A 21,470-nucleotide genomic window follows, 5' to 3' on the forward strand; every position below is an offset into this window, starting at 1 on the left:
ACAAAAATAATGTGTTCAACACATGCGTGACAGAATCTATATATATATATATATATATATATATATATATATATATATATATATATATATATATATATATATATATATATATATGTGTATATATCTATATCTATATTATATATATATATATATATATATATACACACACACACACATACATACATACATACATACATACATACATACATACATACATACATACATACATACATATATATATATATATATATAGAGAGAGATTTTTTTTTACAAGCATGTAAGAACTTTCGAAAAGCAGGTCCCCATAACTTGTGTGTATGTGTGTGCACGCGTGTTCTGTACACACACTGAACATGAAGTAAAGAACCTGCTTTAAAAAATTTTGACTTGTGAGCTTGATAAACTTTAATAACAAAAGGAATATATATTTACATTTTTGTTTAAATTTTCATTTTCACATGTACAGTATGGTGTATAAGTACTAAGAAATTATACTTATGTATATAAGTATAGGTACTGTACAGAAACATGCCAGGTGAAAATTAAACATTTCAAATATACCCAGCCATTCAAAAAGTACAAATTGTTTAGGGTTTTTTTATTTTTTATTTAAAAAAATGGAAAAAAGTCATGTGTAATCCAATCTATAGCAAATCCACAGCAACAATTATTGTGTAAAATGATTCAGTCTCTGTTTACCTTTAGCAAGATTTGGATTTGCTAGCTAGCCTGTTAGAGTGATTAAAAGTGACGCCTCTTTTTCCACAAGTCTTTGCTTACTCCAGCATATTAAAAGGTTTTACTTAGATACTGTACATCCAGGGGCGCTTATGCTCAGGTTTCATCGTGCCGACGAGTGGCTTATCTATATTTAAACACACACATATAGCTTTATTACTAAAACCATTGCGTAGCAGGAAAACAGCCGGTGATGAATTACCATTATTTTTTTGAGCTTTTTTCTACATTGACAAACTTGGTTTTGTTCAAACATTGTTCATAAGAGACTAGAAGTAACTAAAAATATAGGATTAGTTTTCCAAACATAATCTAAAATACAACTCATCAAGTATTCCTCAACACTGCTGGTAGGTTTTTTCCTATTTCACAGAATAAATAATACATTACCGTGAGGGTGAGAGATGTTTAGCTAGAGGTAGCAAAGCAGGTAACATTGCTGCCTCAAAGTTCTAGCATTCTAATCCGAGCGTGCGAGTTTCCTCAGGGTTTTTAAGTTTTCTCACAAAAGTGTTCCACTAGTTGGATTGGTTACTTTACACTGCACTTAGGGGATGCATGTGTGCATGGTACCCTTTAATCTACTGGCATTTAACGTACAATGTACGGGTTTTCCAACCTCATGTCCAGTGCTTTTAAGCTCCAGATCCACAACAATGTTAAACAGGATGAAGCAGATACTGAAGGTTGGTGAAAATAGTGCTAGCTTATATTCATTTAAAACTTGTCACAGTGATAGGGGAGCTGCAATTAATCTCATGGAAAAAAAAATTCTTTTAAAAGTATAAAAGAAAATGGTTTTAATCAAGTTTAGATTTTTTAAAACAGGATATATATTATTTAGTAAAATTGTAAAACAGTGACAAATGTTTGTGGTTCTGGATGTGACTGGAAATGTAATGTATTGATGGAGTCAGTGGAGTCAGGAGTGATCAGATTGCAGTTTAACACCACACACACACACACACACACACCACACACAGGCATTAGAAAGGCCGCAGTCCCTAGACGATCACATGCGCTACGCACCTGTCACCAGCTCACCACGGATTTCACAACACTCTTGCTTTCACCTCTGTCTCTATAGAAACCATAAACCCTCACTCACAGGGGATTAAGGTGAAACCCTTCAAAAATTGCAGACCCAAATGCATATAGTACACATTTATCATCATCAAAACTAATAATACTTATTCATGTATTTAGTGTGCGTCAATTCTGAGAGCCATATCATGAATACACAAATGCATTCCACACAAGAGTGTCTCATACATCTTAAAACATGTTTCCCACTAAACAAATAAAAAAAAAAAAAAAAAGGTTGATGTAAATGCTTGCATTCATTTATTAAAAAAATAAATAAAAATGATGACGCAAGCATAGTTCTAGGAAGTGACTTTTGTACTGTGCTGTATGATTTATGTTCTGTAAGGGGAAACTGTAGTTAATCCTCTGACCTCAAACACGTCAATGAGCAGTTTCCCCTGGACTTGGGTCTGGCATTGCATCGCTGTGGCACAGCATAGCAGAAACTCCTGCCGGAACAGAGTGTATGTGCCGTTATACATTACACCATTGCACTGCACCTGCCACAACGGCACCTGTTACAGCACTGCAGGGATCATGTGATCACTTGATAACAGGCTTTAGAGCCTTATGAAGACAAAACCAAGGAAAAAAGTTATATTAGGACACTTGTGTAAAGCTTTAAATCTGGATAACAGATGAATAGTTCAGGGATGATGGTAAGGAAATTTTTCATCCATGAAACTGGATTCATTTTGGCTCAGAGATTTGTACTATACCCACATTGGGCTCAGGTACTCCAAATCTAAATTTATTACACAAAAGTTTGGTTTATTCGGAAAAGACTAAATGTTTTTATATCACCACCATTCCTAAACTCAAAACCTGTATTTATCTTGCTACTTGCTCGATTTTTCATTAGCTTAAATTTTCTGTACAAAATATGCTGCATTAATGTTAATGATCCCTCATTCCTATTAAAAACAAAACAAAAAAACAAACAGTATCAACTAACTAGTATCTTTCCTCTCGCAAATAAACACCCTTATCACCAAGTCCTTTGGGATCAGCCTGAGCGTTCCACACTCGCTCTCAACAAAACGTCTTGTGTTAGACCAGTCATGGTATGACAGTGAGCCTTTGACAACTAGCAGGAATTGACTGAGCTGGAGTGTTTCCCCGTGAGCCAGATCTCACCTTCAGCTGCTCCATGAGCCTCGGCATAATTAGCTGCTCGCCGTCTGTGCAAACAATCAAGATGGCAGAACTGCCACTGTGAATTAGCGTGTAACATTAGCTAAAGCTAATCTGCTAGCACAGCCATGCTCAACATTCCCTTTAGCCCCTTTATGTCTTGTGATGTGAGTTAAGTGTATCATCAGAGATAATGCAAGGGGCAGAGGAGAAGGTTGTTGGGGTTATAAAATGTTCAAAAGATTAGGAAATTAACTGTTAAGTAGTTTAATAGCGAAGATTGTTCTCTACACTGTACTTCTGAAGATCACTTTGAAAAGTAGTCAGTATTTCTTTTCCTTTAAGTTTTGTGGTAAATTTGACAATAAGCACAATTCCAGTTTACAATCTCTGTTTTACAAGATCATATAATCCAGCTTTAGAGCCTTATGAAGAAAAAACAAACAAAAGGGGTTCTAGGGGCTGTATTAGGGCTAGCGTTAAGGACACTTGTCAACCATTTAGCAAAACCACGTGGCAAAAGCCACAAGTATTCATCGATTCCTTGTGGTATTCAAGTTCAATTTATAGCCTTTTTGACCTCTCTTGGAGCTTACAATGTCTGTCCACTGACATGTTTTTAGATGCCATTTGGTTTAAAATCGATATCTAGTGTTGTGCATGAAAGCATAGCAAGCTAGTTAGCTAGTTAAGGACATTAACCCAAAAAAGAATATATAACCCAACAAAAGCAATAATTTTCCTTCACCAAGAAAGTGCCTAATGCAGCACAGTGTATTTATGCCCTTGACAGTACATCAGGTGTTTGTCTATAAACAGTTGTGGTTCCTTACATCACACACACACAGGACATTGAGTCTGTCAAAGCATCTTTTTTTCCCTCTCCATATTGTTAACCGTGAAGTGCCTGCGTCTTGTGCACGCAGGAGGGGTATCTGACAGCTTTGTGCTGCATGTTGTGTTCCTGCGACATGGTTTTCCTGATTCTGTAAATATTGTATGCCGCCAGTGGAAGTGAATTCATCCAGCTTGAAAAAGCTGAAGTGCGTCATGCAGCAGGAGGCGTGACGTGTACTTTCTATTTAGAAAGTCTGTAGGGAGTTCTTTACAATTACTCCGGTTGTTCGATTGCAGATTTATAACTATTTATGCAAATGAATGATATGTAACCTTCTTGTGTGGCAAGATATTAGAAGACATACAAGGTGCATCACAAGCTTGGGACTAACTGTTTACTAGAAAGTTATTTATTTATTTATTTACACACCATCACCTTTAAAATAGTCTCTGCACAGCAATACAGCGCTCCCAGCAATTCTGCCCCTTCAAGAATGAGACCTGGAAGTCTGCTTTTTGAAGCGTGTCAAAAACCTTCTACGATTCATGCTGGTCTGCAGTGGTGTCAAATCTGGCGCGTGGGGCGGGTGCGAAAGATCACATAGTTTCTGGCGAGAAATTCACATGTCTTGAGAGCTCAGTGACTGAGTGTGCACAAGGTTAGAAAAGCAGACGTGGTAACAAGTATTCAGAATAGCACCAGTTGCACAGCGCACAATGTACACAGGACAATGTCTTTTGGCACATTGACTTAAGGTCAGTGCTCCCTGTGACTGTGCATGCAGCCTTGTGCTGCCATCTGTTGGCATTTTAATAAACTAGTTTCTGAACTTTTTGATACCACCAGGTATTCAAATGTTTCCAGATTACCATGCGCATTCACACACTAATTCATAACTAGGTGCAATTTACCACTACCATCATATTTGTTAAAACCTTACTTCATTCGAATTTAAATTGAATCTCAGATAAGCTCTCCAGTAACATGGTGTGTATTTTGTCATGCCAATATTCTTGCTAATAAACACATTGCCTTGCATAAGTGTTCCCCCTTTTAAATCTTCCATGTTTTTCTCAACAGTATCCTTTTTACCTGCAACTGTTGGTGTTTCATCTCTACCTTTATATCCTACTCACAGCTTTTTTCCAGGTTCTTTCTTCAATTATGTCATGAATGGATCTGATGGTAAAGCATCATACAATGTTCAAGCTTGCAATCTCATTTTATAACCAAACTTTAATTGATTATTTTCCTGAACTACTTACCATTTTTCTTTTGCTAGCTTATTGATCTTGATATTTGTTTAGAGAAGTTGTTGATGTTTAAAAACCTCTGGGGGTTTGAAGGTCTTCAGATTGATTTCTTCTGAAGTCAAACGACACCTTGATTACCCACAGGTGAACTCCGTTCTACTTGTAATGGCTGCTACAACTCATCTAGAGGTTTCCTCACAATGGGGACCTACACAATCATGTTTTTAAATAGGTTTGTGGACTCGCTTAGATTTCAGTATCATGAACTAATGACTCATAATGAACAATTTCAGTTGTGAGATGTAAAGAAGCAAACTATGGGAACGTTTGGGGGGGCTGCAGGGTACTTTTGAAAGGCACCATAAGTACAAGGCTGCTATATTGTATATCTTATAAGATATTTCAGTGCAATAGACTCATATCTGACAAAAAATCAGACACTCGCTTTTTTTGAGCAGAAGCATATTTAAAGGATTTTGCTCTCCATCTCAGAGCATCTATAATGTATAGACAATCTTTTGGTGCAATGGGATGAATAGGAAGTGGGCAGACTGCTAAGGCTTGTGGGCACAGTCTCTACCAGTTTATCTCTGGCTTTCCTACTTTTTCACTGCCATCATTTCTTTAACCAAGATGAAACACTGGCTCTCTGAATGCTAATGGTTTTTCTTTGTTTTATTCTATGCCTCCAGTGAACCTCTATCCAACACCATACTTTGCCCAGACATTGCACTAGAGATTTTTGTTGGACCTGCTCCTCTGCTATTGTTCCTTAACTGATTTTTATTAATTTTTTTACATGTTAATGAGTCTATTTATTGAATCCTTGTAAAAGTCCAGGTTATAGTAGAACCCTAAATTACGTCTTTACAGTCTCATAATCCGTTTCAGTTTGAAGCAGTAGCTCTGTCTGCTTCAGTGTGGGTTTTTTTTCTTTCCTCGACCCTCTTTTCATCCTTAACGCGTCATTTAGACTGCACAGTATGTTTCCATATAAATCATAGATTTAATAAACAGCGAATGAGCACCATAATTAAAATGCACATAATTACGGCAAGGCTTTTTTTTTTCTTTTCTTTTTTTCAAAGTCTATGACAAATCAGTGCTGTCTGCTTTCCGAACACTTCATCCTTTTTGTCTGGGGTTTTAATTTGCCACTTTAGCTGTTGCATGAGAGTCTTCGCGCCGCTGCTACACCCCACATCATTAGCAACGTAAGAACTGTTCGACGGATAGAAGCCCGGGAAATGAAAACCAGCCTAGATTTGCTATATGCAGCTTATGATGCAGGCTTTCTAATTCTGCACTTATGAAGTAGGTTAATCAAATCAGCGGCCACTTAAAGAGTGCAGCGGACATGTTGATTTGTGAATGGAAACGGCAAAATTCTTTCTAAAAGGCGCCAGATAGTTTCTTACGGCTGGCATCTATTCTTACTGAGAATAGAACAGAGTATTGAGTTATGTCTGCTTAAAAGTTGCAGGATATTATTAGTTACATTTTGAAGCAACGTTCGGTTACGTCAAGTGATGAGCAAGGAAAGTGAAAAGTCTGGGTAAAAGGCCATTTTATGGCCTTTCGTCCTCTAATATACATTAGAACTTTAAAAACATGCATTTACAGCATGCATGATGCTTTTATTAAGAGCGTCTTATAAATATGTCATTTATACAGCTGAGCAGTGGCATTTTGAACAAGCTGGGATTTGATTCCACAACCTTCTAAGCAAAAATCCAGTGTGCACTGAGCTACCATTTCCTAAAGCTCATAGGCATATCGAGTACATTACATTTATATTTATGGCATTTGGCAGACCCCCCTCTTATCCAAAGCCACTTACAATTATGCCATTTATACAGCAGTTAAAGGTTAAGGACCTTACTCAAGGGCCCAGGAGTTTGGTAGTGCTGAAATTTGAACTTATGACCTTCTCATCAGAAGTCTGAATTCTTACTCACTAAGCTACCACTTCCTATACGCTAATTTATGATAAAAAATTAATAAATTAATAACCGATTGCATACAAGTAAAGTTATAAGTTTTTTAAATATTTCAATATACATCAACATACAATACGTTTGCATTCAGTCGTTTTATATATCATTTGATGTGAAGGACTGAAATCGGACAATCCAGCTATGTGATTATAGCAGTTGAGGTATCAGGTTCATTTTACCTTATGGCTGCACATTTCTGACAAAAATTCCACATTGTTACATTCGTGAAATATGCATCACAAATATTATTTGCCTCGTGTGAAGGATTCGCCCCAAACATCCGTATCGATAGAAACATCAAAGAGTTCATTTATATTGCAACTTCTGAGATATCAGTACTGCCAGGGCTCAATGTTATCCTGATGTACTGTTTATTAAGCAGCTACTGTTTCATGCCTTCATCTTGATCAATGTTTTATTATGGTCAGGAATGAAGTACAGTGGACCTGAAGTCCATCATGGAGAAAGAAGATTCTTGGATGAGTCAGTTGCAGAGCTTCATTCGTACACTGGGTGCATGCTAAAGTAGCCAATCCACCTTGCTTCTCTGACTATTCCCCTCCTTACTCAGTCTCTGACTTTTGGTTGAAAGCCTCCTCTAGGCAGAGTCGCTATTGTGCCATATTCTTTCCATTTTTAAATAATGGATTTAATGAGGCTTTTTGGCATGTTTAAAGTTTGGGATAAATGCTGAATAAATCTTTTCCAGACCTTTGTTACCTAGATTTCTTTTATTGCCATCTTGGTCTTCATGATGCTATATTCAGGCTTATTCTCTTAAATAAAAGTAAAAAAAAAAAAAAAAAAAAAAAAAAAAAAAAAAAAAAAAAAAAAAAAGAGAAGAAAACACAGAGGACATCCAGGAACAGGTTCATTTCTACTAAAATCACATGACTTTAATTGCACAGTGGTCTGGTCCATTCAACCGGTTTCATGATAACTTCTAAAAAGTGGTTGTAGCAGAACAAATGTATGGGGTTTTACAGCAATAGGTGTGATTAATAATGCAATGACAACTTTTTTCAGTTAATATTTATAAATTATACACTTTAATATTACAGCTGTTTCATATAGTACTTCCAAATAAGTCAATTTTCATTTTCAGTCTAAGTGGAGTGAATACTTAAGAAAGCCACTGGAGTGGTGGTCTGGAAAAACCTGACAGATGTTGCGGTGGACTTGTGAATATAGTTTTGCACTTACTGAGCCACAAGTAAAGTCGGGTACTGTTCTCATCGAAGGTGAGATGAGGTGAGGTGGTCTGGGGTGCAGTCATTGTGCCAATTCATCCCAATAGTGTTCAGTAGGGTTGAGGTCAGTGCTCTATAGCAGGCCACTTAAGATCTGCCACTCCAACCCATGTAAACCATATCTTCATGGAGCTTGTGCACAAGAGCATTGTCATGCTGGAGCAGGTTTGGGTCTTCCAGTTCAGCTGAAAGGAGAATGTAATGCTACCGCTCCAAAGACATCCGATACAATTGTGTGCCTCTGCCTTTGTGGGAACAGTTTGGGGAAGAACCACATACCCTACGTTCATACAGTGTTAATATATGTATATATAATTCACATATCTATTTTAAAAGATGTTGTAGAGTGGATAAGGTTAGTCAAAGTCACTTGTAGGCGACGAATAAGGTCGGATATAAAGATAGACATAGTAAATCAATAGATAACAGTTAGTTTTAGACAAACAGCATGTTGGCGTCTTTCAGTGCGATCAAAATAGGAGTCTTTAGATGTGTTTTTTGACTTTCACTTCTGAAATGTAGAACATGGAGAATATATATATATATATATATATATATATATTTATATGAAATTGATTTTGTGAAAAGCTGCCACTCAGAACATTTATAATAAGTGATGGAAAATGCTAAAATTTTTCATTCATTAAGTGTTATATGCTTTTGTGCATTACAGTAAAATTTTGCAACAGTAAATCTCTATGAATTGATTCTTTTCTTGTCCCGGGTGGGGGGGGGGGGGGGGTGCTGTGCTGTGTTTAGTGAGCATGTGTAAAGAGACCTCCAGCAGCCTCTTAACAGTCTGAGCATCGCTGCCACCTAGTGCTGCCACATCAAAGAAGCTCAAAGACTTTTTGTCGATTGAAGTCCTCGCTGCGTTTTCTTCCTTGTCAGAATCACTAATTACATGTTGTATTGCCTGTCGCAAGTCCTACATTGAATTGCACTGATGATTACATTAGTCTTAGTAATCAGTCTCTTCCCGGCCGGTGCTGAACGGCAATGCAAACGGCCTCGTGTTACCCCCTGAGAGCATTAAAGGTAGCACAGAACCCTGGCAGCCCATTCGGCTTCTCCCTCTGCCTAATCAAAGCCATTCGTTCTCCACTGACAGCTAGGTTCTACACCCAGAGTGATTGTTTAGTATGCTTTCGACAGGACAGATAATTCCCTTCTGTCATGAAGACCCAAGATCCGAGCGCCGCGCTCATCACCTGATGGAATGGAACATAAACGCTGGATGGATCCAAAGAGTTTATTGTGACAAATGAAGGCTCTGTCCACATTTCTCCAGCCTCAGTGATCCATTACCCGAATCTTATAAAGAAAGATTTTACTACCATTAACTGTTGTAGTGGTGACAAAGCATTTTTGGCTGGTAGACTGAGGCTCTGTTTAAGTTATGGAATGCGGACAGTTCCTGCAGACAGCCGATCTCGTAACGAAGGTGAGCTGCAGGGGTTGTTCTTCCCCTCACGAGTGTTCATCAGGGGTTTGATAAGGTGGGAAAAAGAATGACCACATTTCAAGGCTTTATTAGCAACCCCTCAATCTTCTCCAGGCGGTGTCTGAGGCCTTAGTGCTTTCACAGGTTCATGCTTTTACTTCAACACTGATGACAAAGTGTGGTTGGATATTATGCCAGTGTGGATCTCCAGTAGACAAAAGAGCTAAGAGGTTGTTTTTTATAGAGAACTGTAGCAGAACATACAACTGGGAACATCTTGACAGACATTTTTACAAAACATATTACAAATCCAGATGTAGATTTAGATCCTTAATGAGGATTAAAAAAAAAAAAAAAGATCATCTCACTAAGAAGATATGAGGAAAAAACCTTGAGGAAAAACCAAACTCATATCCATAATGTTCAGTAGCAGCACAGGATAGTGAGTCATTTCCATATCATAATAAATAATACTTCCATTCATGGCATTCAGTAGATGCCTTTATCCAAAGCAACTTACAGTTATCTCAATCATATAACTGAGCAGTCGAGGTTTTAAGGGCCTTGTTTAGGGGTCCAGAGGTGGCAACTTGCTCACAACCTTCCAGCTAGAAGTCTATCTTATTCACTAAATATATATATATATATACCGATCAGGCATAACATTATGACCTTATAAGATTATGATTGGTGAGTAAATAACACTGATTATCTCTTCATCATGGCACCTGTTAGTGGGTGGGATCTATTAGGCAGCAAGTGAACATTTTGTCCATAAAGTTGATGTGTTAGAAGTGGGAAGAATGGGCAAAAGTAAGGAGTTTAACAAGGGGCAAATTGTGATGGCTAGATGACTGGGGGAGAGCATTTCCAAAACTGCAGCTCTTGTGTGACGTTCCTGGTCTGCAGTGGTCCAAGGAAGGAACAGTGGTGAACCGGCGACAGGGTCAGTGACGCAGGTGGGGAGCGAAGGCTGGTCTGTGTGGTCCGATCCAACAGACGATCTTCTGTAGCTCAAATTGCTGTAGTAGGTAATGCTGTTAATGCTCGATGGGTTAAAACTGTTTTGGCAGCAAAAGGGGACCAACACAATATCAGGCAGGTGGTCATAAAGTTATGCCTGATCGGTGTATAACATATTGTAATGCCTTCAACTATCGTGATATGCTATATTCTGGCATATTATATAAATATTACAGTCATATCATTATATACAGGACGATACAGTGTTGCAGCAGGTAAAGAAAAAGATACTAGTAAGTGAATTGTCAATGTTAAGACTTACCCTCAGTTGTTATAAGCATTTGTCTGGTGGTCCACATTGCACCTCTTTTTCCTCAGACAGATTCTGTATCAACTGGGACTCCTAACCAGCACTAAGTATTAACTGCAGCTGAACGAAAAGTAAAAGCTGTTAAAACAAGTCTGAGAGGGACAGTAATTCATGTGCTACATTAATAACATTTTACATTTCGCCTGCATATCAAAGGTTGCTTTACATCTTGAACACAGCTCAGCTCCTTATTAGGAGGTTAAATAGGGCTAATCCTGGTTTGTGGCCTTTAATTGGGCAGTAAGTGAAAAGAGGTCTGTTGGGGATTTATTCATATAGGCATGTCCTGCTGGCACGTTCCTTACACCAGTAAAAGAAAGGCGCATATGCAAAGAAATGAAGAGAGCGAAGAAATGAAAATCGAAACCAGCCTCATACATTAAGCAATTGACTTTATATGGATTGCTTTACAAAATTTACTATATACCGTACACAATTTCCTCCCACAATTGGTATAAACTAAAAATGTGACTTTCATTCAGTGACAATACAAATGACATGTATTTACAGCGAGAGTTATCATACAGTCAACATACCACATAAAAAAACTAAAAAAATACCCACAAAGAGTGAGCACGCTCTCATACACACTGCACATGACCGGCAGCCACTACAATTAAAGAGGTAGCTTCCATGGTTAGACGACGCATCCCATTCTCGATTATACAAATAATTTACACTGCTCACAGACGAACGTAAAGACAGGATCACAAACAGACACATTTAAACATCTGGAATTTGTTAGTGACATTAATTGCTACCTCATTGAAGAGTTTACTTTAAACATCATCTGGTGGAAGCTTATTTGACTCACACAGACATAGACATTTTATTCAGCTTGGATGCAAACGTGCTTTGAGGAAAAAAAAAAAAACAGGACAAAATTCATTCTGTGGAAAAGAAAGTGACATGGAAAGGAAGGTCACTGAAAACGAAATCTCAGTGATATTACACGTTTTTAAGATGACAACAAAAACAGCTTAAGATTCACTTCAACATCAGGGAGAAAACACACACGAATAAAGTCCACACAATACATGTTTGGTCTTTGGACCTGATAGTAGTGAAGGGAAAAATAACTTTTTTATTTTTTTTTAACAAGACTATTGTAATTATCGCAGTACAAAAATAATCCATTCACGTTCTTTGGGGATCGAGTGAGGGAAAATAAACGTCATGTCATTGGACAATCATCAAAACTGCTCATGCTCTCAAGCATCAGGTCCATCATGACCTTAGTGTTACAAGCCCCTAATTTACAAAAATTTTAAACCAAACTGATCATGAAGTTAGTGGCTGTTTTTTAGGGTGTGTAATGTATAAAATGTGATTACGATCGCATTATTGAACGAAATGCAAAAAATTCAATGTTGTAGAAAAAAACAAACAGATTTTTATAAATGATAGCAGGAACGAAAAGAAAAATATACAAATATATTAGCAATAATAAATTTTTATTTTTTAAATCAAATGTGTTTGTAATTAATATGGATAATTTATAAACCTGTTCTCAAACAAACGAATATCGTGATTTTTACAGATGTATTGCTTTCTGTACAACAGATGTTTATTTGACATATACCGTATGGAAGGAGTCTACAGTGTCAGGACATTTTCGAAGCGACATAATCTGTGTTTTCCCGTTATATTAACTTAAACGTAAAAAAAATAATAAAGAGATGCTGGTGGTGGGAACGTTTGTTTACAGCTGCTATAAAGTGATAAAAGGAAGGAAATTGTCATTTAACATTAGTAATAACTACAAATGGCTCAAATTAGGGCGTGTTGAAAAAGAAAGCTAATTTAAAGACAAGTTAATAACTTGCTGTTGGATTGGTGGAATAAAACCTCTAGGCATGCTTTATTGGAAACGATTGATCTCTGTCATTCCGTCGTTAATCATCTTTTGGCACTTCACTAAGAAAGTGTCTCAAAATCGTGAGATACAGGATATATTTAGTATTTTTTAATATTCCATATTTAATAGACGATCAGTATGTAGAAATACACAAAGCATCTACAAAGCTGATTATCCGTGATGTTGAGTCATTCAGGAAATCAGGGCCCGAGTTTCTATCTACGTGATGACAGAATGGCACACAGGAAATTATAATACAATGGTCCAACCCTGTTTTATATACAGTACCATAACCACTGAAAATCACTATATTAGAAACAATTTGACATACATTTGTTTATAAATTAGGGTAGTGTTTGAAAAAGCCATTGCTAATATAAAAATCTACGACTCTTACAGCTGAAAGAGAACTGGATTTCACGTCAATTTGTGCCATCGAAACCTTCGGACCACTTTTTCACCCCAAAGGCTCCTGCATGTGGGAAAGATACACTGATCAGTGTGAGGGAATGGCTGCTGGCCAGTGATAAATATTAGCAGAATTTCTCAGGAAAAGAGGCAATAAAAATAAACTCGCTCTTTAAAAAAACAAAAAGTATGTTATGTTACATTCTCCTTGACTTACATACATGAATGCAGCTACATGGGAAAAGTTCCCACACTTCCATCACACACTGAGGTCAACAGAACTAGGAATGGCAACAGTGAAGAACAAAAATCCAAACAAAATATATTCTTAGATCGGAGACATTTTATCCCTGCTCAACAAAAACCGTTGCAAAACGAAGTCGTGTTCTGCCGAAAGAGTGAGAGGCGGGCAGGAGCTTTGTCTTCTTTAAGGATTAAGGAAGTCAGTCAGCTCGCTGCAGCCATGCAGACATGAATACATTTTTTATTTTTTAAAACAAATCAAGTCTTGCTGACATCTGGCTCAGTGAGTCTCTTTCTTATTGTCAGTTTCCCTTTTTTATTTACTGACGAACGCACACACTTTCACACACACTGATGTGTTTGAAAGAAATAAAAAGTGCTTCCTGACCAGTTGAATTTCTCTGGCTCCGGGGCGTGTCTCGAATCGCCCACTGTTCCCTGCATAATGTGCTTGTGTGTGTGTGTGCACCAAGTGAGCAGACACTCTGTAGTGAATGCGCGAGTGTGTGTGTGTGTGTGTGTACGCAGTGACTCATTCTTAGTCTTTAATGCTGGGCACGTTGTAAGAGTAATGCACTAAAGGTAAGCCGCGACTTTGGCAGAAACACGCGCGTCCACACGCCTGTGCTTGCTCCGAGCTGTCCGATACGAAAGAGTCTCCCTCATCTGCGTATTCCGAGTGCGCCGACAGAGTGCCGCAGTCTGCCCAGTCGCCCTCGAGACGCGAGCATGCAACCTCACCCGCCGTCAGTGCCGGGCAACTATGCCACTTCACTAAATGTCTGCATGTGCAAGAGGAAGAGGAGGACGAGGAAGCGGATGAGGAAGAAGCTCTGGCTAGAAGAGCTGCCTCGCAGCGTTCGCACATGCCACATTCGTAGCCCAGTTCGCTCGAGACTCCACCTTCAACTGTCCCGCTCATACCTGCTGAACTGCCCCCGATGGCTTTCCCACCTCTCCCGAGTCGTATCCGCCCCCTTAGGCGGAGCCAGTCGTGTCGGAAGGCAGGGCTGAAGCAAACATACAGCACTGGGTTTAGGCAGGCAGACAAAGGAAAGAAGATCAGAGTAACTGATTTCGCCATGTCTGGGCTTCCGGCTGCACCCGTTCCAGTCAGCAGTGGGGCAAACGAGAATGCTGCCACTGGGCAGAAGAAGATGCAGTTAGTAAAAATGAGCCACGCGACGTGCCGCACTGAACCTGCCTGCTCCGGATCGGCAAGCTGTGCACGGCCCAGACCACAGTAGAGCCTTGTGTATACCACGGCGCTCAACAGATACGCCAGGGTGTTCAGCAGCACCAGAGCCACAGTCACACCCAAGCCTGGCGCCAAAGCTCCAGAGAACGGCAGGCATAGCGGAGAACCCTCTACTGCTCCTTGATACAGGCTTAAAAATGCCACTCCAGCTGCCAATACACCCAGAATTCCTGCAGCCAGGCCAAACTTCCTTCTCTGACCCTTCCGGTCACAGCTCCTCAGTGCTCCCGCTTTTCCCATCAGCGCTCGGACACTGAGGCTGCGCTCCACAGAGGCCAGAGGCAGCACCAGGACGGCCCACTCGGAGGAGAACATGGCCAAAACACTGAGTGCCTGGCACCCGGCACTTGTCTCCCACCACACGCCATAGGATGCAAAGGAGCCCCAGGTGGCGGCATCTAGAACTACCAGTGCAGTCAGGTAGAATCCGGTCAGCAGGTTGGAGGAGGCCAGGATGGCTACGAGGAGGCGGGTGGGTGAGAGTGGGCAGCTACGTGGAGAAAGTGTGGCAGCCAGGACGAGGCAGTTAAACAGCAGAGCCACCAGGCAGATGAACCATATGGTCAGGCGAATCATCCAGCTGCCAAGCAGGTGGGCACATGGTTTAAATGCTCCTGAGAGAGGAAACACAAACAGAGCTAAATGTTAGCTACAACACAGCGAAATTAACTTGAATATGGAATATTTGGATATAAGACTGTGTTTTACAAGCGATCATTTGTGTAATGGTGTGTTTGGAAATCAGGGCTTGATGTGTGTGACCTGCACCTCACAGATTTTTAGTGAATGTCCATACAACTCTGAATAAAACCATTATATTGCCCTTCTGTTAGCATAATTCATCACCTTGCCCCTAAACTTATTAAGAGAAAATTGACACTAAGCAGATGTGTTACCTCAGACACCGTTAGAAAAGAATTATGACTATGCCATGAGAGCTTCCCCTAACATTTTTGTCTGTATTTGTGCACTTAACTAGCTAACTAGCATTTTTAGTCTTGTCAGTTAATTTTCCAAGCAATCAAAACATAGCATTTAGCTGCAATTTTAACCCCTATATTGTTTTTTCATTTTGGCATGTGTGTGTGTGTATCATCCATTAATATACTGTAATAATGTGTCCCTGTGAACACCTAGAACAGTCTTAAGTTCAGCTGAGGCAAAAGGTAAACCCATTATATGCCAAATATGGAAAAACTAAAGTAGTCACGTTTATAATCAGGAGCAAAATATGAACTACGTGCCATGAATCACATTTAATGCCTGTGCTGCAGTTCGACTTTAAGCCAAGCCTGGTACAAATTCCCCAAGATATAGTTGCATCAATGTTCAAATGTGGCTATTTAATTTTAGCTCAATTTCCACAATGGTACATTAAGCAGATGAATGTATGTGCAACACTGAACCATTTTACTGATATTATATCTAAACATCCGCTGATATTTTATAAATATATTATTTCAAAAATGATATATAATTCTAACTATGCTTATATAAATAATATATATTTGGCTGAAGTCTAGAAGAGTGAATAAACTAAACTCCATGAGAAAAAAACATTGTTTTCTGCCGAATAAAAATACATGTCTGACGTCTGCTTTAGTCTGAATTGGATAGGGGTCAAGCACAAAGCATTTGTATTGTCATACACTCTAGCAGAAGCGTATATGTGTATATGAGCTGCATTTTAAAAACAAGTTTAAATTATTTATTCGAGCTGACATTATTTCTTTAGTTGATTAGGTGTATTTGAGGCAACCGTGTTTCTTTAAAATATGCGGTAAATAATATTGTTAATACACATTTGTCGAAATAGATATGACCGATAAATTGACAGTAGTCCAGATTTAAATTGTCACAGTGTCCTTATCCAGGGACCAGGTAAAGTTTTGATATGTAAATGTATAAAGAATGTTAAATAATGATGAATTATGAATCCACACAATGAAGAAAAGATTCATGTTTCTTTTTGTTGCTAGTGTGTACTGCCCTAGCATTCATTATTGCTCTTTTATTACATTACATTAGTACTTTAGGGGACAGTTAATTAACACACACGGCTAACAGCCTGAAAAACGATGGATATCAGTGTTGAATAAATGTATGCTGAATAATTTACTATTAAGTTTGTTTACTGACCTGGGGAAGGAGAACAGTGCATAAGCAGTGGGGATGTCTCCATCTCCTCAACTACACCGTTACACACACACACACACACACACACACACACACACACACACACACACACACACACACACACAAGCAAACACGCACAGAAGGGACAAGCAAACATCATTTTAAACAACTCACAGACAACGTCTGGCACGTAAACTTAAACTCTGAAGGACAAATCTGTCCACTATGCACATGAGGCAGTGAGGCATTAAGTCAGAACTAAAAGAGATAAAAGTAATAGTGTGGATCTGAACTGTGTCATACCCGTGCCTTTTCTCTTCTCCTCTCTTTCCAGAGAACCCGGTGTGTCATCACAGGCAATAAAAGCACAGCATTGATATGCATATGGCACTGATATAGACCTGCACACACACACACACACACACACACACACACACACACACACACACACACACACACACACACACACACCTCACCTTAAAGAGAGAATTCACCTTAAACTGAAGTTTCAACGTTTGAAATTTTCCTTCTATGTGTGTCGTTAGTGTAATCAAAGCTGACCTCAGATCAAGGATGAAATTATGAACACATTATTCAAACCTAACTGAAGTGGGACACTGAAGAGCTCTGAATGACATGCAATTAGTCACGGCTACTTGGCTCGGCTCACCTGAGCTTAGGAAGGCCGGCAGCGCTCAGGCTGTTCCTCATGTTCACGTTGCCTGTCAGCTTGAGTTGGTTCAGAGCGATTAGGCCGGCTGTAGGTATACTGGCTAAAAGATTCATGCTCAGATCCCTGGACAAAAGAAACAACGGATTTACACTCGAGCAAATACAAATACACACTTATTTTTATTTAGAAATTATGCATTATAACCAAAAATATGCATGCTATATACAGTGGGGTAAAAAATTATATACCCCTTATATACCTCTTCCTTTTTTTTTTAGTTTTGGTAAAAAAATAATATTAAGATACAAAATGCAGTTTTAAATGACGATTTCATATATCAAGGTAAAAAAAAAGCTGTTCAACCCTGCCTGACCCCATGGGAAAAAGTAATTATCCATTAATAAAGAAAACCTGGAACAGTGGTGAACCTTTTCAGGAGTGATCAGGCGACCAAAATTACTCCAACAGAGCAACCACCGCTCATCCAGGAGCTCAATAAAGAATCCAGAATAACATCTAAAGTACTATAGCCCTAACCCCAGTTAAGGTTCAAGATTCAGCAATAAGTAGGATACTGGGCAAAAATGGAATCCATTAAAGATGTATATTATATTAAAAATTAAAGCCACTGCTGACCAAGAAAATCCTACACAGGCTCGTCTCACATTTGCCAAAAAACATCTTGATTATCCTCAAGACTTTTGGGAAAATATTCTTTGGACTAATGAGAAAAAAATGTAACTGCTTAGAAGGAGTGTACCCTGTTACATCAGAGGTAAAACTAGCACAGCTTTTCATAAAAAGAACATCAATCATGGTGGTGGTAGCGTGATGGTCTGGGGATGATCATTTAAAAACTGCACTTTGTATTTATCTTTGTAGTTATCTTTGTGCAATAAAAAAATTGCTTGATCAGCTGAATCAGTGTAATAAATATGCAAAAAGAAAATCATGAAGGTAATACATTTTAACAGCACTGTAAATATTTACTTCAGCACTATAATGCACGCACACACACACACACACACACACACACACACACACACACACACACACACACACACACACACACACACACACACACCACAAATAAAATCCTTATAAAAAATTTAAGATGCTTTTGGGTGCTTAAGAAATCTTTAAAACATTAGTATTAACTTTACTTTTCTGTTATAAAAAAAAGCAAACAAACAATAAGAACTGCACTAAAAGCTCTACGCAAGGGAACGTTCTGGACTTACAGGCTGGTCAAAGCGCTGAGAGAGTGGAAGGCATCTGGATGGATGGATTTCAGCTTATTTCTGCTCAGGTCTCTAAATAGAGTTAAACGAACAGCAGATATTAGGACCTACAACTTTACAGTACATAGATTAAATACAGATATTAGCTGAGCAGAGCTCTTATCCAAACTGATTATTATATAATACAGTAAAGCTAGCCTACAACAGTACTGTATTAGAACACTGAGAGTTTTCATGCATAACATATTTGTGTAACATCGGTTCGTGTTGCTGAGCTGTTTCTACTGTTGCCGGTTACAAAAAAAGTTCAGTCACAAATAAAAGTGAGTAGGCGGAAAGGCTTGACAAGGGGCGTGACATCCAAAATGTGGTATTTTCCAAGTCCTTTTTTGTCCAGAAATGCATTAAGGAACAGCCCTGCCTCTATTAAGAGCAGACACAAGGCCAAAGTGTCGTTTTTTTTCTTCTTCAGATTACTTACCATTATTTTTAGTGGCTTTGTTGATGTACGCTGTTTATGTCACACAAATGTTTAGTGGGTTGCAAAAACTTTAACAAAGTGAAATTCTGAAACTTTCAGTCCTAGAGATGTTCCTGAATTTCCTTTTTTTTGCTCAACACTAAGCAGAACCGCTTACAGTTCGCAGCCATTTTGACAGCCAACAGCCGATTATAAACTGAATTGAATAGACCTAGAAAGACGTGTACACCTAACATTACCAAGCACCCTAGGTGATTATGAAGTAAATGGAATGCGCTAAGTATAACTGTAAACGAGTTTAAAGGCATCTCAAAGACGCATTTGGAGTTGATCGAGGATGCACATAGTCACATTACATCTGTACTGTGAACACCAATACATCTGCACAGCTTGATCGACAGCGTCGCTTCATTAACTGGAAACTCCAAGCTGGAGGCAACGTTCATCACTACATTTCCCGAGCACAATTCTCACCCTGCGCTCCTCGAATGAAATCAGCTGCTTTTGTTGTAGCTTCTTTTGTAATCTCACCTGCAGCTTATATCTAAGATTTCCATCAAACCAGGATTCCTGGTACAACACGGACATAACAAATATGTGTCATCTGTCACGTAAATCACCTTATATCAATTTGGCATGTAACCTTCCTCCAACTTGACTAATGTGTGACATGGACTGTGAAGAAAACAGCTGGCAAGATCTTAGACATCTTTATACAGAACGACTGTTTTTAACACTGTGTTTGATGCATCACAGAGACAAGATTAACGTCTAGGTATAACTTATAAACTTATAACCTAAATAAAAATGTCTATATTGCTTATGTGTATATGGATTCTTGAAATGTGGACGCAAAAGCATTTTATTGGCAAAATCATTTTGGTCAAAACCAAAATCTAATTTTGGCAAAAACAGGAGCATCTGGGAGGTTTTTACTAAATACTAACTTAACCCAAGAGTCTGAATTATTAAGTGTAATTGTGCCACTGTATAATAAATCAACAAATAAATAAATCAACAAACAAGTGTTCATTTCATTGCATACAAAAGTCATGTCATGGTTACTATGATTTATGATTTCATGATAAAATAAATAAATAAATAAAAACCAAATAAATAGAAAATCCTGTAATTTGCTTAAACCTAGAAACTTGTAGCACATTAAGAAAAAAATCCAATTTATTGTACAATAGAGTACAAATACAGGTAGTCCCAGAATTACAATTGTTCGACTTATAATTTTTCGATCTTACAATGACGACAGCGATACGACAAAATTGTACAAAATACGTATCAGTGTGTACGCTGTATGATATGCTGGGACGCTGCTAGGATGTACGCATCATCCAGCTTGTGAGATGCCTTACTCTCGCCAACGGTCAAAAGAGTTCAGTTGTCTTGGTTTACAGTGCATAGTTTTTTCTGTGTTTTTGGTGTTTCAAAGCCTAGTAGCTCTTGTCTCTCTCCTTTTTATCGGCCTCACCAGACACTAAAACAAAGCGTCCTCTGGTCCTAATTTTTTTTAAAGTCTGTCCAAAAATTGCATTTATTTATATAGTGGGCCAAATCAAAGGTCACCTAAATTATCACCTAAAATCTGGCTCAACATGAGACATGAGAGCTGGAGAAATCTGCTTCTCCTCAGCAGTGTTCCACACATCATTCACCAAGCTGTGAGTCAAACTACACGTGATAAACTACAGGCTGAAAAACAAATAAGATGAGAAGCTCTTCCTGTCTCCTAATAATGTAAGAAATGAAAATGAATTACAGAACTCGCAGGTTCGCCAAGCCATGGAAGGTGTCTCGCTCTATCTGCTGGATGCGGTTCTGCTGTAGGGTTCTGCGCACACACACACACACACACACACACACACACACACACACACACAGAACAGAGAGATCAAGCTATTTAAACTCCTGCATTACAGAAGAACAGAGAGAAAGAGATAGCAGCCTACAGAGGACTATAGAGAGGATGAGAGATGCTCACATGTCCTGAAGACTCACACAGCCCTGAAACGAAGGCAGCTTTTCGATCTCGTTGTAGGAAAGATCTCTGTTAAAGATAAATGCGCCCACACACACACACACACACA

General features: G+C 38.7%; 1 protein-coding gene and 2 long non-coding RNA genes across 3 annotated transcripts in view; 1 reads left to right on the top strand and 2 right to left on the bottom strand.

Annotated features, from left to right (window-relative positions):
- LOC310730867 overlaps positions 1-21,470 on the top strand; it is a 402,048-nt gene that overhangs the window by 142,835 nt on the left and 237,743 nt on the right. The window lies entirely within an intron of this gene.
- Positions 4,204-5,244, bottom strand: LOC310731500. The gene is made up of 3 exons (XR_014535232.1): positions 5,062-5,244; positions 4,889-4,975; positions 4,204-4,403 (listed from the first exon to the last, which is right to left on the bottom strand). It is a non-coding gene; the product is annotated as an uncharacterized lncRNA (long non-coding RNA).
- Positions 11,449-21,470, bottom strand: part of lgr4 (leucine-rich repeat containing G protein-coupled receptor 4) — an 87,289-nt gene continuing 77,267 nt past the window's right edge. The window contains exons 12-18 of the mRNA XM_083549906.1: positions 21,365-21,430; positions 21,143-21,214; positions 18,891-18,962; positions 17,647-17,772; positions 17,280-17,377; positions 16,980-17,030; positions 11,449-15,454 (exon numbers count right to left, since the gene is read on the bottom strand). Coding sequence (XP_083406032.1) covers positions 14,121-15,454; positions 16,980-17,030; positions 17,280-17,377; positions 17,647-17,772; positions 18,891-18,962; positions 21,143-21,214; positions 21,365-21,430 — 1,819 coding nt within the window. The 3' untranslated portion in view covers positions 11,449-14,120. The remainder of the gene's footprint in view (positions 15,455-16,979; positions 17,031-17,279; positions 17,378-17,646; positions 17,773-18,890; positions 18,963-21,142; positions 21,215-21,364; positions 21,431-21,470) is intronic.

This window comes from Silurus aristotelis (genome assembly GCF_946808225.1).
Source record: "Silurus aristotelis genome assembly, chromosome: 9".
Taxonomy (NCBI): Eukaryota; Metazoa; Chordata; class Actinopteri; order Siluriformes; family Siluridae; genus Silurus; species Silurus aristotelis.